This window comes from Canis lupus, chromosome 25 (genome assembly GCF_003254725.2).
Source record: "Canis lupus dingo isolate Sandy chromosome 25, ASM325472v2, whole genome shotgun sequence".
Lineage (NCBI taxonomy): Eukaryota > Metazoa > Chordata > Mammalia > Carnivora > Canidae > Canis > Canis lupus.
In genome coordinates, this window is record NC_064267.1 from 50,934,048 (window position 1) to 50,948,022 (window position 13,975).

The following is a 13,975-nucleotide window of genomic DNA, read 5'->3' on the forward strand; positions in this document are numbered from 1 at the left end:
TGTCGGATTTATACCCAAGTATCTCTTTTTTTTTTACTCTCCTGACTTTTGCCAGGGTTATACTGGTGAATCAGGGTGTTTCAGGGTGATGCTAAGGTTGTTTTGCCAGACTATTTTGGCCATGAGAAAACAAGTGCTTTTGGTCTTCCCCTTGGCCTCTCCTACCATTAAGGCTCTTGCTCCTGCTGAGAACGCACATCCTGTTACACACTCAGACGCTGAGGAAATGCTCACAGGGTGGGCCCGGGCACTTTGTACCCTCCCTGAATAGGTTGGGCCAAGGTTCTGTGTTCTTAAAGCCCCCACTCTAATGGCATTTTGCATCCCCCTGTATTAGTCTCAGCTGAGGCCCCGCACCCCATAGCCTTCAAGGGTCCTGCATTTCCTCTGCTCCATGCATGGGTGGCTATTCTGGCACATGGTCATGGAAATTGTGGAGGATCCTGGGGAAGTTGCTGCCACATGCACTTGCCGTGGGGTTGCAGGCCCCTTTCCTGGAGCCAGGGTGTGGGCTGCAGCTTGGAAGCTGAGGAACGAATGTCACCGAGAGGTGAAGAGGGTGGAAAGGAGAAAATGTCTGTTAGGCTGGGGCACACGGAGGTCTCTGGGACTCTCACATGAGAACGCAGTGGGGAAGGGGCTGCAGGCTGGCTGTCATGGGCTGATGAGAGCATGCGGAGTGGGGGGATGGAGCAGGGAGAACAGATGCAGGGGGTGGTGTCAGAGGCGGGGAGACGCCACCTTACACAGGAAAAGGGGGCACCTCCACCGTGACAGGACGGACACCGGGTTGGCAGGCAGAGCTGCGGGTGTGGGCTTCAGTTTCCTCTACGAACTAGAAGGAGGGGACACCGGGAAAGAGGCTGGTCATTTACAGGGATTGGAGAAATTTGGGGATTGTCTGTGTGCACACCAGCTTCTTGTACATCTAGGCTTCCCCGGGGGAAATCTTCTCCACGTAGATACACGGAAAGTGGAAGGCCCCGTCCCCCTGTGTATATCCAGTGCGCGAGTTTATTCGAGAACAGATAGACAGTATTTGTCACCACAGAGTGGCTCGTGACGCAGGTGGGGACAAGCGCTGGGGCTCCAGGTGTCATGCAGACGCTTGGTTTTGAGAGTCTGATGACATCACACAGAATGGGTCAACACGCATCTTGTGAAACCCAAGGCACCTCATCCCAGGCCCGGCGTTTGGGCAGCTGCTCCCAGAGGCCTGCTGCCCGGCACGCTCAGGCTCCCACGAGGCCATCCTGACAGTCTGCGGTGGCCCTGCGGACGTCCCTACCACCCACCGCCCCCCTCAGGAGAAGCCCACTCTCCCCCAAGTGTCCTGGGATCCTCTGTGGGGCAGGGCAGCCAGGCCGTGGGCGGTAAAGACTGAGTCGGGGGAAGCCAGCTCAGCACTCCTCGCTGTCCAGGGTCTTGGTCTTCTGGAAGATGCTCTGCATGGCGGAGATCCGTTCTTTATCCTGGATGTTGAAGACCTGGAACTGCAGATGGGGCGGGGGGCAGAGGGGTCACAGAGTCATGAGAGCCCCTCGCAGGGGCACGTGCTCCCCAGCTGCCAGGACCTCCTGCCTCTGGGTCTGCCTGCAAGGCCTCCTCAGATGTGGAGCCACCCAGGGCCTCTCCTCCAGGGGCTCTTCCTCGCACGTGGGTGTCCCCCCAGATGGGCCTGACCCCGCAGGTGCTTGTGGTGGGCTGAGCACCCATAACCCCCCTGCTCTCATCCCACCAGCCCCCTGTGCTCTGGAGGGAGACGGTGCTGGCCCTTTGGGGTGAGGGTGCAGGTCGGCCCGAGGGAAAGGAGCAGGAGTGGGCTCTGTGGGAGTAGGGGAGGGAGGGCTTAGCAGAGTGGCCAGGCGACCCCCGAACATCAGGCCACAGGATGCCAAGTCCCAAGGACACAGCATGGGGCTCCTGGGTCCAAGCGTGAGCAGGAACTGCACCTGCGGGGACAGCCCGTGAGGCCAGCAGACTCCGTGAGGAACGGAGCATTGGTCAGGGGTGTGCTTGGGGGTGGTTCTGGCTCGGACGCGTGCCCTGCTTCCCGGGCACTAACGGGCAGGGGGCACCCACGGCCTGTCTGACCTCCAGAGGCCACACCTTCCCTGACGCTCTCTTGCTGTCCAGAGGACAGACCTGACCCTGGGGGTGTGGATGAGGGCTCTGTCCCCACCTGCATGCTGCCCTGGGCCTGCCTGGGACGCCCTCGGCCGGCCCTGCCCACCTTGTCCAGCAGGACGTCGAAGTAGGCGGTGGCCCAGTAGGCAGGGTTGCTGGCGGGCAGCTGCAGGAGCGCCTTGACCCCGTTGCCGATGCGCGGTGGGGGGCTGCGGCCCAGGTGGGTGACGTGGATACGCAGGGACGCCTCAGGTTGGCTGGCGAAGTGCTCCACCCGCTGGTACAGGGCGTTGAGGTCCAGGCCGGTGTCCCGCAGCAGGTTGCAGCCGGGGTAGAGGAAGTGCGGCAGGTTCCTGGTGGCCAGACAGCAGAGCAGCACCACCAGCAGCCGGTACACGGCGCCCTGCAGCTCCGCCCAGTCCTCGGGCGCGGGGAAGAGCACCGAGGCCCACAGCAGCACGGTCTGCAGCAGGTCGGGGGGTCAGGCGCCCGCTGGCGGCCCCGGCCTGGTCCAGTGCGGCCCAGCCCACCGCAGCCTGCCCCCGGCCCCCGGGCCCGGCCCACCAGCCCCCCACCCCCCACTTCACGCCCCCCGGATGCCCCAGGGTGAGTCTCAGCTCCTCCCGGCCTGCGGCCTCCATCCTGGCAGCTCCCCGACTCCCCAGGGCGCTGCCACTGAGTCCAGGCTCACAGGGGCCGCAGCCCCCAGCCCAGGACCCCTCTCGGGAGATTCCGAGGCTTCTCGCCTTCTCCGGCCTCTGCCTCATGCCCTGTCCCCTCCCACCGAACGTGCCCGCAGCCCGACCCCAAGAGCAGCCGCAGCGTGCAAACCCCGAGGGCCCCCCGGGAAGCTGGCAACCCTCAGGGCTGGGACGGAGGCCTGCAGGGGGCAGGGAGTGGCTCAGAGGGACTCTCCTGTGCCGGGTCAGGCCGCCCTGCCAGCCCCCATCCCCTCACGGAGCAGCACTGCCCCCCCAGGCTCGCTCCGGGCAGAGACCCCGTCTGCCCGCCTTCGCTGCCTGGCGCCCCAACCCTGCTCCCTCACTCTTCTCGGCACCCGATGGTCACGAAGGCCGAGGAGGACACGGCTCCCGCCACGTCGCAGCAGCCCAGCGAGGGGCCCAGCTGCAGGACAGGCCGCTTCCTGTCCGGGGAGGACCCCCGGGGGTAAGCTTCGCGGCCACCAGGGACCCCCGCGCCCGCGCCCCCCGACGATGCATACCTTCAGGTGGCCGTAGGTCAGGCCGGGGCTCTGGCCGCTGTCACGCCAGCTCTCGTGGTTGACCCGGTCCAGGATGGAGAGGCTGTCCAGGCGGTGGCCCCGGAAGGAGCCCAGTGCACCGAGCAGCCGGGTGAGCAGGTGGTCGGTGGAGACCCTGGGGGCCAGGACAGGTACCGCAGTGTCGGCCTCGGGGCCTCGGCCAGGGGCACAGGGCCCCCTGCAGCCGCGGCTTGTCCCCAGGAGGGAAAGCGCTGGCTTCTGCGGCCTCCCCGGATCAGAAGCCCGTGCACGCAGGGTGGTCCAGGCTGGCACCCGGTGCCCCACCTCCCCGCCCCGTCCCAGGAACCGCCCCGGCCGGGCAGTCGGATGTGAAGAGTGGGCTTTCATGGAGACGCCGGGCCCCAGAACACGGAGGGGTACGGGGAGCCTCCTGGCGCTCGGCTGACGTGTCCAGTCCGGGCCCCACTGGAGAGGTGCGGCCTTCACCGGGCAGCCCCGCAAGCCATGAGGGGCTTGGAAGCCGCCCCCAGCAGCAGGGCCGGCCCTCGGGGTCTGTGCACCCGGGCGCTCCCCACATGCTTGCTGGGCCGTGGCGGCCAGGGCCCCGGGGGCCCCACTCTTCGTGGAGGCTCAGGACCGACGCGCTGCACACTGACGTCCGGATGGACGGCCCTGCTTCCCTGCACGCGGGACGGCTTAGCCCACCCTCCCCTTCCTGCCCCCCTCCTACGTCCCACAGACACCACCTCGGGATGTCCTCTCGCCGACGTGAGAGAGGAAGGGCCTCACCGAGCTCGCGGACTGGGGGCAGCCGCGGGGCCCTGGGGGTGGCCGGGGCTCCGGGGCCGGTGGGCGAGGGGGACCTGCACCAGCCCCACGCTGGGGGATGCTCCGGATCGTCTGGTCACCCTCCCCGTGTGGGGCCCCTCCTGAGCGCTCTGGGCACCTGAGGGCCCCGGACCGGTCGCTGTCCTCTTGGAGACTTTCCCGCCCGAGACAAAGGTGTCGGCTGGGTCGCAGGGGTCCCGTCCAGGGCGGCCCCTACGTTTCCCAGTTTCTCCGCACCTCATCCCCGCAGGCCTCCTGCTCGGGCCCGGGGGCTCGGTGGTCAGCAGGCCCGTCCTGCAGGCTCCCCGGGACCCACGGGCGCAGGAGGCGCGTCCTACCTCCAGAGCTGGGCGCCGGCCGGCACCAGGGCCACCTCCTGGCCGATGATCCTTCTCAAGCTGCCCCCAGGAAACGCACGCATCAGCTGGGCCCCCTCCAGGGCGGGCACCCGGTGCTTTCTGCGAACCACAGGCACGACGTGGAAGCGGACCGTCCTCCAGCCGCTGGACACCAGCAGGGACAGGTGCAGCTCCTCCTCCCTCAGGCTGTCCGCGTTCAGGGAACCTGCAACAACGCGCCGGGCCCTGGAACCGCCGTCTCCACTGCCCCCCCACCTCTCGGGAGGCCGGTGTCGGGAGGGGCCCGCGTGGTGCCCGGCGCCCTGCACGGCCTGGACCCCCACGGCTGACGGTGCGGGAGCCTGCCCTCCCGGGTTCCACGCCGCCCCGGGGCCCCCAGAACCTCAGCCCGGCCGGCACACCAGGGAAAGTGCTGCCCGCCCCCCTCGCTACTCAGACGCAGCCCCGAGCCCGCCCCCCGACCCCGAACCCCCACCCACCCAGCAGGGGACATCCCCAGGGTGATGGGGCTGGGGGCTGGGTGTACGGCTGCCCTGGTAAGACCCGGGCCTTCTACTTCAGTCGTCATTTCCCCCAAAACATATCAACACCACACAGAGAGGAAGAGGAGCTGTGGTGTGGGGGGCACTCCTATCCCCCCGGCCAGCCCTGGGTTCAGAGTGGTCTCCCCTTCCCTCCCCCAGCCCAGCCAGGCTGCGAGGCCCTCGCCCGGGAGCCGAGCCCCCTGGGGAGTCCCCAGTACGTGCCTTGGACAAAGGTCCCCAGGGACAGAGCAGAGGGAGCCGCCTTCCCCTTGTCCCACCCCACACACAGCCCTGGGGGTCCTGTAGGAAGGAGCCTGCACCTCCTGCACACCCCCTCTCTCCCCATGCAGGCCCCTTCCCCCATGCAGGCCCCTTCCACCCCATGCAGGCCCATTCCCCACGCGGACCCTTTACTCCCCATGCAGACCCCTCCCCCATGCAGGCCCCTCCCCATGCAGGTCCCTTCCCCCCCATGCAGGCCCATCCCCCACGCAGACCCCTTCCCTCCCATGCAGACCCTCCCCCAGTCTCCTATAGGGTAGTTCTTGAGCCTCTTCCTGGGACCCAGTCCAGACCAGGTCATGGCCCTGCCACCTGGGCCCCCCCAACGAGCCTCAGTTTCCCCATCAGTTGTAAAGGAAGGAAGGCGTCCAGGGATCCCTGGCTCCCCCCGCTTCAGGCTTGAGGCGCGTCCCCCCAGAGCTTCCGTCGGCGGCTTCGTGTCCTCAGCTACCATGGGGCACACATTTTGGCCACGGAGGCGACGGCTTGGGAGGCGGCCAGCCACACCCGCCCTGTCACGACCGCGCCCACCGCAGCCCCCAGCCCGGTCTCACGGGTTCCGTCCCTGGGTGGGAGCAGCCTGAACCTTGTCACCTGGAGCCGCTGTGCTTACCTTTTAAGGTTAAGTGTCAGGAAGTAATGCCTGGAATTTCCCTGCACACCCAACGCCCCGGGCCCCTGGGCGGGGGCCCAGCCGCCTCAGCCTGCAAGCCCGGGAGGGCGGGGACCTCGGAGCGTGGCTGCGGCCCAGGGCAGGGCGCACCCCAGCGGGAGGGGCGCAGGCCGGCGGGGGACAGGGCCAGGTGGGAATGGCCACGTTAGTCACCCGAGAAGACAGAAGTGGCCCCAGTAATTGGAAGGTTCAGAAGATGGCCAGAGAAGATGCGGAAGGGGCCGGGGGCACTCGGCGCGCCCAATGACGGGCCCCAGCTGCCCTGCGAGGGCGGCCACCCGCCCGGGCCACCAGGCAGGTCTGGGGACGGCCAGGGTTGGAAGTCGCCCCTCCCCTTGGTGTTGGAAGAGCACTCGGAGCAGCCGGGGCAGGTCGCAGTCCCTGAGATGGGCTGACCGGCCCCGTCGTCTGACATCACGGCGGACGTGGGGACCAGGTGAGCGCTCGGGGGCAGCCGCCGCCCCCCCCCGTCCCCCCCAGGGGAAGCCGGACCCTCTGCTCCAGTCCCGGCGCCTTCAGGACAACCCGAGGCCTTTGCTCCGGCCCCAGGGGACACCCTCCCGTCCCGGGCTTTCAGTCCACGCGGCGCCAGGACCCCGGTCCGACCCTGGGGCTCACCACCCAGATCACACCAGCGAGGCCGGAGGGGAGACTGAGGCCCGCCTGCCCTGCACGGCCTGCTCAGGGCCCAGGTCACCAAGGGGCAACCAGACCATAAATCAAAACAGATCTGTGCACACATGTGCACGCGAACACAGCCCCTACACACGCTCATGCGTGCACACTTACACCTGCACACGCACAGGCGCACACGCACATGTGATCATGACCCCGTACACACACGCGTGCACATACCCAGGCTTCCCACCCGTGCCGTGTGGCACCCGTACGACCGTCGCCCTGGCCTGGAGCTGCTCGCAGAAGCACCCAGGAAGGCAGGGACCCTCTGCCGGCGGGTCAGCGGCCTAACGAGTCCCGGCCGCTGCAGCGTGACCTCCGGGTCCTCATGCCAGAGCCAGAAGCGCAGGACCTGTCCTCTGAGCGGTGTTTGGGGCTGGAAGGGACCTCGGACCCCGACACGCAGGTGCTGAGAGACCGCAGTCTGTGCACACGTGCACCCACACGCCCCCACGTGTGCACACTTACGCCTGCACACGCACTCACGCGCTCGCGCTGCCCTCACACCTGTGCCCAGTCACTCGGCGGCTACCTGGCGCGATGAGGCTCTGGTGCCTGCAGTGCACGATGGCCGCCACCAGAAGGTCCTTGAGGACGCGCAGGACCTTGCTGGGCACGATGTGGCCGCAGCACTTGGCGCTCCCGTCCGAGGAGACGTTGAAGACGTCGTCGGCCGTCCACTGCTCGGGCCGGGGCCCTTCCCGGGACACCCCCAGGCGGCAGGACGCGGGGCCGTCCCTTGCCTCGGCGGCCCCCACCTCTTCCACCAGGAGGGCCTCGGCGTCCACGCACAGGGGCACCTCCATGTCCAGGGGGTCCTCGGAGGAGCGCAGGGCGAACTGGAAGGCCTCCAGGTCACGGGAGTAGTCCACGAGGAAGCGCGGGTCCAGGTCGTGCACGCGCTCCAGGACGGTGAGCAGCACGTCCTCGGCACGCTGGTAGTCCCGCGCCCGCGGCGCCCCCCTGGAGCGGATGGCCCGCAGGTAGTGGTGCCACAGGGGCACCTGCACCGCCATGGCTGGGCCCGGGGCAGGGCAGCCCGAGAGGGCCACACTGAGGCCGGCGGGCCGGGGGGACACACCTGCCCTCCAGGTGGGGCCCAGCTCTGCGGAGCAGGATCCCCGAGCACAGCGCCACCGCCACCGCCACCGCCACCCGGTTAAATAGCCAGGCCCGGCCCTGGCCTCTCAGGTGGGGCCGAGTCAGTCGCCAGCAGCCAGGAATGTCACTGGGAGCCCGGGGCGGGGTGGGGCTCCTCCCTCCTGTCACCCCGACTCCGCCCCTCCCGGGGCCCGGCCACCTCCCCCGCGCCGTCCTGGGGTGGGGGCCTAGTGTCCGGTCCCCTCGCCGCAGCCACGGGGGCAGGGACCCACGGCGGCCCCACTGCTGCGATGACAGAGGCCAGGCCGGGTGGCGGCCCCCTGAGCCCCCGTGGGAGGAGCCCCTGGGCAGCTGCACTTGCCCGGCAGCCTCAACACCCACTCAGGCACCTGTGTCCGACCGAGAGCTGAGAGGGGGCGCCTCGGGGGGGCCCGGGTGTGAATCCTGCCCCCCTGGGGCCTCCCTTCCAACCCCCAAGGCTGCGGGGAGCCCGCACCCACCCCGGGCTGCAGCTGGAGGCCCGTTGCCGCCCCGGTTCGGGGGAAGTCTCCCCGGCCCCGCCTCGCTGGGTGAAGGCCTCGCCCCCCCAGCGCCCTGCTGGGAGCCCGCCCAGCCCAGCCTGTCTCCCGCTCAGCTCAGGCTCAGGCGGGCAGGTCCCGACCAGCCGGGGAGCCACCCCCGCCGACCCTTGGCCCCTGGACGCCGGGTGCCCCGCTGGAGGGTGTGCAAACAGCGAGCCTGGAAGTAGCCCCTAACAAGGGATCCTGGAGACGCTGCCTGCCGCCCGCCCTCTGCCCTGGGGAGCCCCCACCCCCACCCCCACCCACGCAGGGGCCTCAGGCGCCACGGGCAGAGCCTCCATCCAAGGCGTGCACTTCCTGGTGCTGGTGCTTGGAGGCCCCGGGCCTGGGCCTCCGTCTCCACACCTCCCGGGACGGGGAGCTCACCACCTCTCAGGGCAGCCACAGCACGGCCAACCAAGAGACGCTCTCCGTCCTCAGAGCGGGCCCAGTGCTGTCCTGTGGCCTTGCCCAGAGCACGTCCGTCCCTGTCCTAGGGCGGCCACTCAGCTCAAGGACCGGACGCCCCGGCCTGCCTCCCCCCCACCCCCTTGCACAGGTCCTTCGGTCTCCAGGGACCCGACCGGTAGGCAGGGGCGTTGCTGCAGAGGAGCTGGTCCCACAGCCCTGCCCTGGCCCTGGCTCCCGGGGCCTGTGGGTCCCTCCGTTGTGCCCGGGAGGCCTCTCCCCCAGGGTCAGGGGCTCGTGCAGCCGAAGGGCCCAGAAGCTGCTCACGCTCAGGACATACAGAGCCGTCGGGCCTCAAGGGGCTCCCGAGACGCCTCCCGCTCCGGCGGTGATGACAGCGCCTTGGCCACCAGCTGGCGGGAGACCGGCCACCCCTCGTGCGCGGTGCCTTCCTGGGCAGCAACCCCCAGCGGCGGCCAGGGTGCCCGCAGCCCCACCGTCACGGGCGCAGCACGGCCGAACTCCCGTGTGTGGCCCCACGACGCGCAGTCAAGGTGGACGCGGTCTGACACGCGTGCCCGGTGGCCGAGGACGGGGCTGTGAGTGCGCCTTCGTTGCTCCTGCGGCGTGTTCCTGCCTGCCAGGCCCCGGGGGCGTCGGCCACACATGCCCCCCGGTGGCCCCGGGAAGGGTGAGGCCGCTGCAGGGAGGTGAGGCGCCACCCACTTCCCCAGCCCCAGAGCCCCCTCAGAAGGCCCCGCTCCGTTTCCCAGCTGCCTCCAGCGTCCGGTGCAGGGCTGCCGGCCCGCAGCCTCCTGGTCTGTGGAAGGGGCGAGGGCCTGAGGCAGAAGGCCCCCAGGAAGCGCAGGGAGGGGGGGCGGGTCAGGGGGTGCAGGGGGAGGGCGAGGAGGGTCGGGGTGCAGGTGGAGGGCAGGGCAGGTCAGAGGGTGCAGGGGTGCAGGGGGCGGGTCGGGTCAAGGGGTGGGTCAGGGGGTGGTGCAGGGGGGCGGGGTGGGAGTTCGCTGCCTTCCCTCGCAGAGACTGCTCTGGCATAAAGGCCGGCACCCCCCACCCCTGCCATCAAGCAGGGCGCACGTGGGGCTGCACCCGGAGGTGGCGGATGGAGGGCACTGAGGGCTGCGGGGCAGGAAGCCGGGGGCCCCTGTGGCTGGGGGCGGCAGAGGGGTGGCCGTCCGGGTGTCTGCGGGCGCTCAGGGTCGCCCCAGGAGAAGCAGGGGCGCGGCCGGCCAGCACGGTCTCCCGGACGTGGCCACCCCAGCCAGCGGCACGAGCAACGGGGCGGACGCGGGGCCGTGAAGCTTCCGGAGGCGAGAAGGGGGCCGGGGGCGGCCACCACCCCAGACGGAGTCCTGGGGGCTCCCCGGGGAAGGGGGCCCGAGAAGGAGGCCCCGGGCAGAGAGGCAGGGGCACCGACGCGCGGTTGGGAGCGACCCAGGTCTGTCCGTCCGGGGCCCGGGGGCCAGCGGGGGCCAGACCGACTTCCCCGCCGCCCGCTAGAGCCTGGGTCCGCCCGGCAGCTCAGGCGCAGACCGTCGGGGAGCCACGGAGCGCGGCGCCCCCAGGTGCTGTAGGCAGGCCTGAGTTTGGTCTGGTTTTGTGTTTTTTACGATGATGAATAAACATAAAATGTACCATCTTAACCATTTTCAAATGTCAAGCCCCGTGACAGGAGGGACCTTCACACCGGGCGCCTCCAGCTCTCCGCCCGCCTCTAGGACCCCGCCCCAAACTGAAACTCCGTCCTCCTCGTGGAAGAATAACTCCCCCTCCCCCCGCCTGCCGCCGCCAAAACCCCCTCCCCGTTCCCCTGACCCCACCCGGCACCCACTGCACCCACCGCACCCACCGCCACCCTCGTTCTGTCTCCATGATTTTTTTATTTTAGGATTTTATTTTTAAGAGGTCTCTGCACCCGATGCGGGGCCGGAGGTCACGGCCCCAGGATCCGGAGCCACGGACGCCCGCCGTCCCGTCTAAGGACCTCGTGGCCGTGGGTCAGTGCTGTGGCGACGCTCGCTCCACGGAGCCCAACGCCCGCGGGGGCCGGGCAGTCCCTGGTCCTGGCGGCCGTGTCCCGGTCCCCTCCCGAGTGGCACCTCCCTTGATCCGCCCTTCGTCCATGGACACTTGGCCGACGGCTGGCCGTGCGGGGGGGCAGCTCCTGGGGAGGAGTCCCCAGGCGCAGACTGGCTGGCAGCTGGCAGGGGAGCGGAGGGCGGGCCGGGAGGCCCCGGGGCTGGGCGGGGGCTGGGGGGGGGGGCAGCGCTCCCTGGAAGCCTCCCGCCTCCTCTGGGGTTGCCCTGCGAGTGACCCGTCCTCCCGGGGCGTGTCGGGGCCGCGTGTCCCGTCCCCGCAGGCCCTGCTGCACCCGCCCGCGGCCCGTGTGTCGGGGCGAGCACAAGAGATGCCGCCAAGGGCACGGGGTGGCCCTCGCACCGGGAAGCCGGGACGCCCAGGAGGGTCTGAATCCGGTGGGGCGGCTGCTGGTGGCCCTGGGCAGGGCGGACACGGTCCTCCTGAGCCCGGCCCTGCCCACCCCACGGGGGCGCTGCCTGCCTCCGTTCCGGAACATTCCGCGGGGCTGGGCCCAGGCCCAGGGCTGCCCTGTCAGAGGCTCTCCTTCTTGTCCAGTGACAGCCGGGGACCGGGAGCCACGAGCAGGGACCCCAGGCCAGGAAGCTTGGAATGGACGTCCAGATCCTATAAGGGCCTGGACAGGGTGCAGGGGCGGAGGCTGGCGGGAGGGCTGGGGGGCCCGGGCCGAGGGGAACGCTGGGGTGCGTGGGGGCGGGGCAGGCCAGGATGCCCGCGGGGACACGCGCCCCCATTACACGCTGCCCCACACCGCGGAGGTGGCTGTGCCCCGGAGCCCCCGAGCCCCCGAGCCCCCGAGCCCCCGGCCCACCTCGCGGCGGTGGGGGTGCCATAGACAGCCTTGGGTGCGGGAGGTGCCCCAGCCACAGCCCGGGGGAAGCCGGAGGCTACGGCCAGCCCCGCACGCCCATGGGGCTCCGTCCACCCGAGGGCCCGCCCGTCCCCGCACGGCCACTCGTGTGGCTGTCGCCCCGGGGGCAGTGGGCAGAGGCCTTGCGGATGGCAGCACCGCGCCGTGTTCCTCAGGACGGGTCCCTCTGGCCCTGCCCGGGCGGGCAGCCTCCGAGGAGCGCGCACTCTGGGGGTCACGGGGGTCGCCCCCGCTCAAGACGGTCTCTGCTGGGAGGGGTGCAGCCGGGCAGGGGGCGGGGGGCCGCTGGCTCAGGAGGCCCTGGGAGACCCCGGGGACCGGGTGCAGGTCTGTGCCCGTCCCTCCCCTTGCCTCGCCCCCCGGGACTGGGTCCCGCCCCCCCAATTAGACACAAATGCCCCCCAGAGCAGGTGGTCCCGGGGTGGGGGTGGGGGCTCCAGAGGGAAGCCAAGCCCGGAGGGCGAGTCCACAAGCAGGGTTAGGACGACGGGGCTTCCCTCCGTCCCTGGGCGGTGCTTTCTCCTACCCGGGGGCCTCGTCCGGCCCTCTGGGGACACCACCCCACCAATGACCCCTAAGTTCTTTGCCAGGTGTTGGGGAAAACGCCACAGTGTACGATCCTCCCTCGGGAGTCCACCCCCGAGCACAGTTGGTCCAGGGAGAAGCCCCTGGAAGGCCGGGCGGGTGCGGCCCAAGGCTGGGGGAGGCCAGCCCCCTGCCCCGCGCGGTGGCTCCGGTGCACAGCGCCACCAGGGCGCCTCCAGGTCTCCAGGAAACGGCTTCCAGACAACAGCACTCTGCGGTCCCCACGGCAACAGGGCGGCACTCCTGTTTCCAGGGAAACTCAATCCCTGCGTCGTGGTTGCCACGGCAACGCCTCCGCCCTTAGCTGGCCACTCAGGTCGCCAACCCAGAGGGGGCAGCTGGGCGCCCTGACGGAGGAGCCAGGTGCCGCAGGTGTGCAGCTGCTGCCCTGAAGCAGGTCCGGCCCGGCCAGGGCTCCAGGAGGAGACTCACCGGGCGGCCCAGCCCCGGCCCCCCGAGCCCTGTGCCCCCCAGCCCCGGCCCCCCACCCCGGCCCCCGAGCATCCGACCCAGATGAGCTCCGCCTCCAGCGAGCCCGGCGATGGGGAGGCCGCTGCGCCGCAGTCCCCACCCGGGCTGGACGCCGTGATCCAGGTCAGTGGGGCGCCCGCCCTCCAGCACCCTCCTGGGCGTAGGCTCCGAGGGCACCTTGGGAGGGTGCCCAGAGGGGCCACACCTCCCCGGCTCCAAGGGGCACGTGGCGCTCACATGGTCAGCGTGGGCACGCGCACACTCATACACACGCAAGCGCAGCCTCGGCTCCGGAGAGAGGCCCGGGAGGGACTGGACCCAGCACCCGGCCTCCCCGTCCGCGGCGTGGCTCAGGCCGGCCGCCCCTCCTCTGGGCCTCGGCTCCCGGCCCGCACACCGTGGGGCGGCAGGGGGTGCGCACAGGGACCCTGCCCCGCTGGGACCCCGCTCCGGGATCTCACTCACGCTTCCCTTGTGGCAGAGGTGGGGGCCGCCCCGCTGGGTGGGTGCGGTCACCCCAGGATCTGCTCCGTGACTTCCGCCTTCTCCGTGCGCGGCCCTCCGAGCAGCCACCGCAGCGCAGCAGCAGCGGGGACGGGCACCCACCCCCCGCCCCTCCTGGCCTCAGGCCCTGGCTCCCCGAGCGGGCGCTCTGCTCGGCCCCGCCAGCCCCCCACAGCGCCCACCGCTCCAGGCCGCCCCACCCGACGGCCCCCGGGATCCCAGTGAACCCTGCCGCCCCGGCTGACTCAGTGGTTAACAAACCCGCGTCCTAGACCTCAGACTTGGCTGCCGGGCTGACGCGGCCCCAGGTAAACAGCCCAGGTCGCCAGAGGACAGTAACGGCCCACAGCTGGTGCCGTGCGATGCAGTAACACCGGGTCGCCTTCCACGTGCTCGGGCGCACGCACACGGATGTCCACACGGGATAGAACGCGGTGGGACGGGACCCCTGAACCGGGTGATGCGACAGGACAAAACAAGGCCCCGGGCGGGTGACCGAGTCCGGCTCCCACGGGGCGTCCATCCCCACGCTCCCGCCTCGAGAGCTGGCCGCAGCCGTCGACTCCCGTCAGCCACACGGGGCCCCATCACCCACTCTGGATTCCAGAAGAGAGGCTGCCCCCCCCCCAGCCACGTCGCTATGGTTACCGGCGGTTCCTGGGGCCCT

General features: G+C 70.3%; 1 protein-coding gene across 1 annotated transcript; it reads right to left on the reverse strand.

Moving 5' to 3' along the window:
* Window positions 1–996: 996 nt before the first annotated feature.
* Window positions 997–8,361, reverse strand: MAB21L4 (mab-21 like 4). The gene is made up of 5 exons (XM_025463722.3): window positions 7,226–8,361; window positions 4,516–4,741; window positions 3,350–3,503; window positions 2,234–2,590; window positions 997–1,493 (listed from the first exon to the last, which is right to left on the reverse strand). Exons 1-5 carry the CDS (start codon window positions 7,707–7,709, stop codon window positions 1,401–1,403), a joined length of 1,314 nt encoding a protein of 437 aa, XP_025319507.1. The 5' UTR covers window positions 7,710–8,361; the 3' UTR covers window positions 997–1,400.
* Between the last annotated feature and the right edge of the window lie 5,614 nt (window positions 8,362–13,975).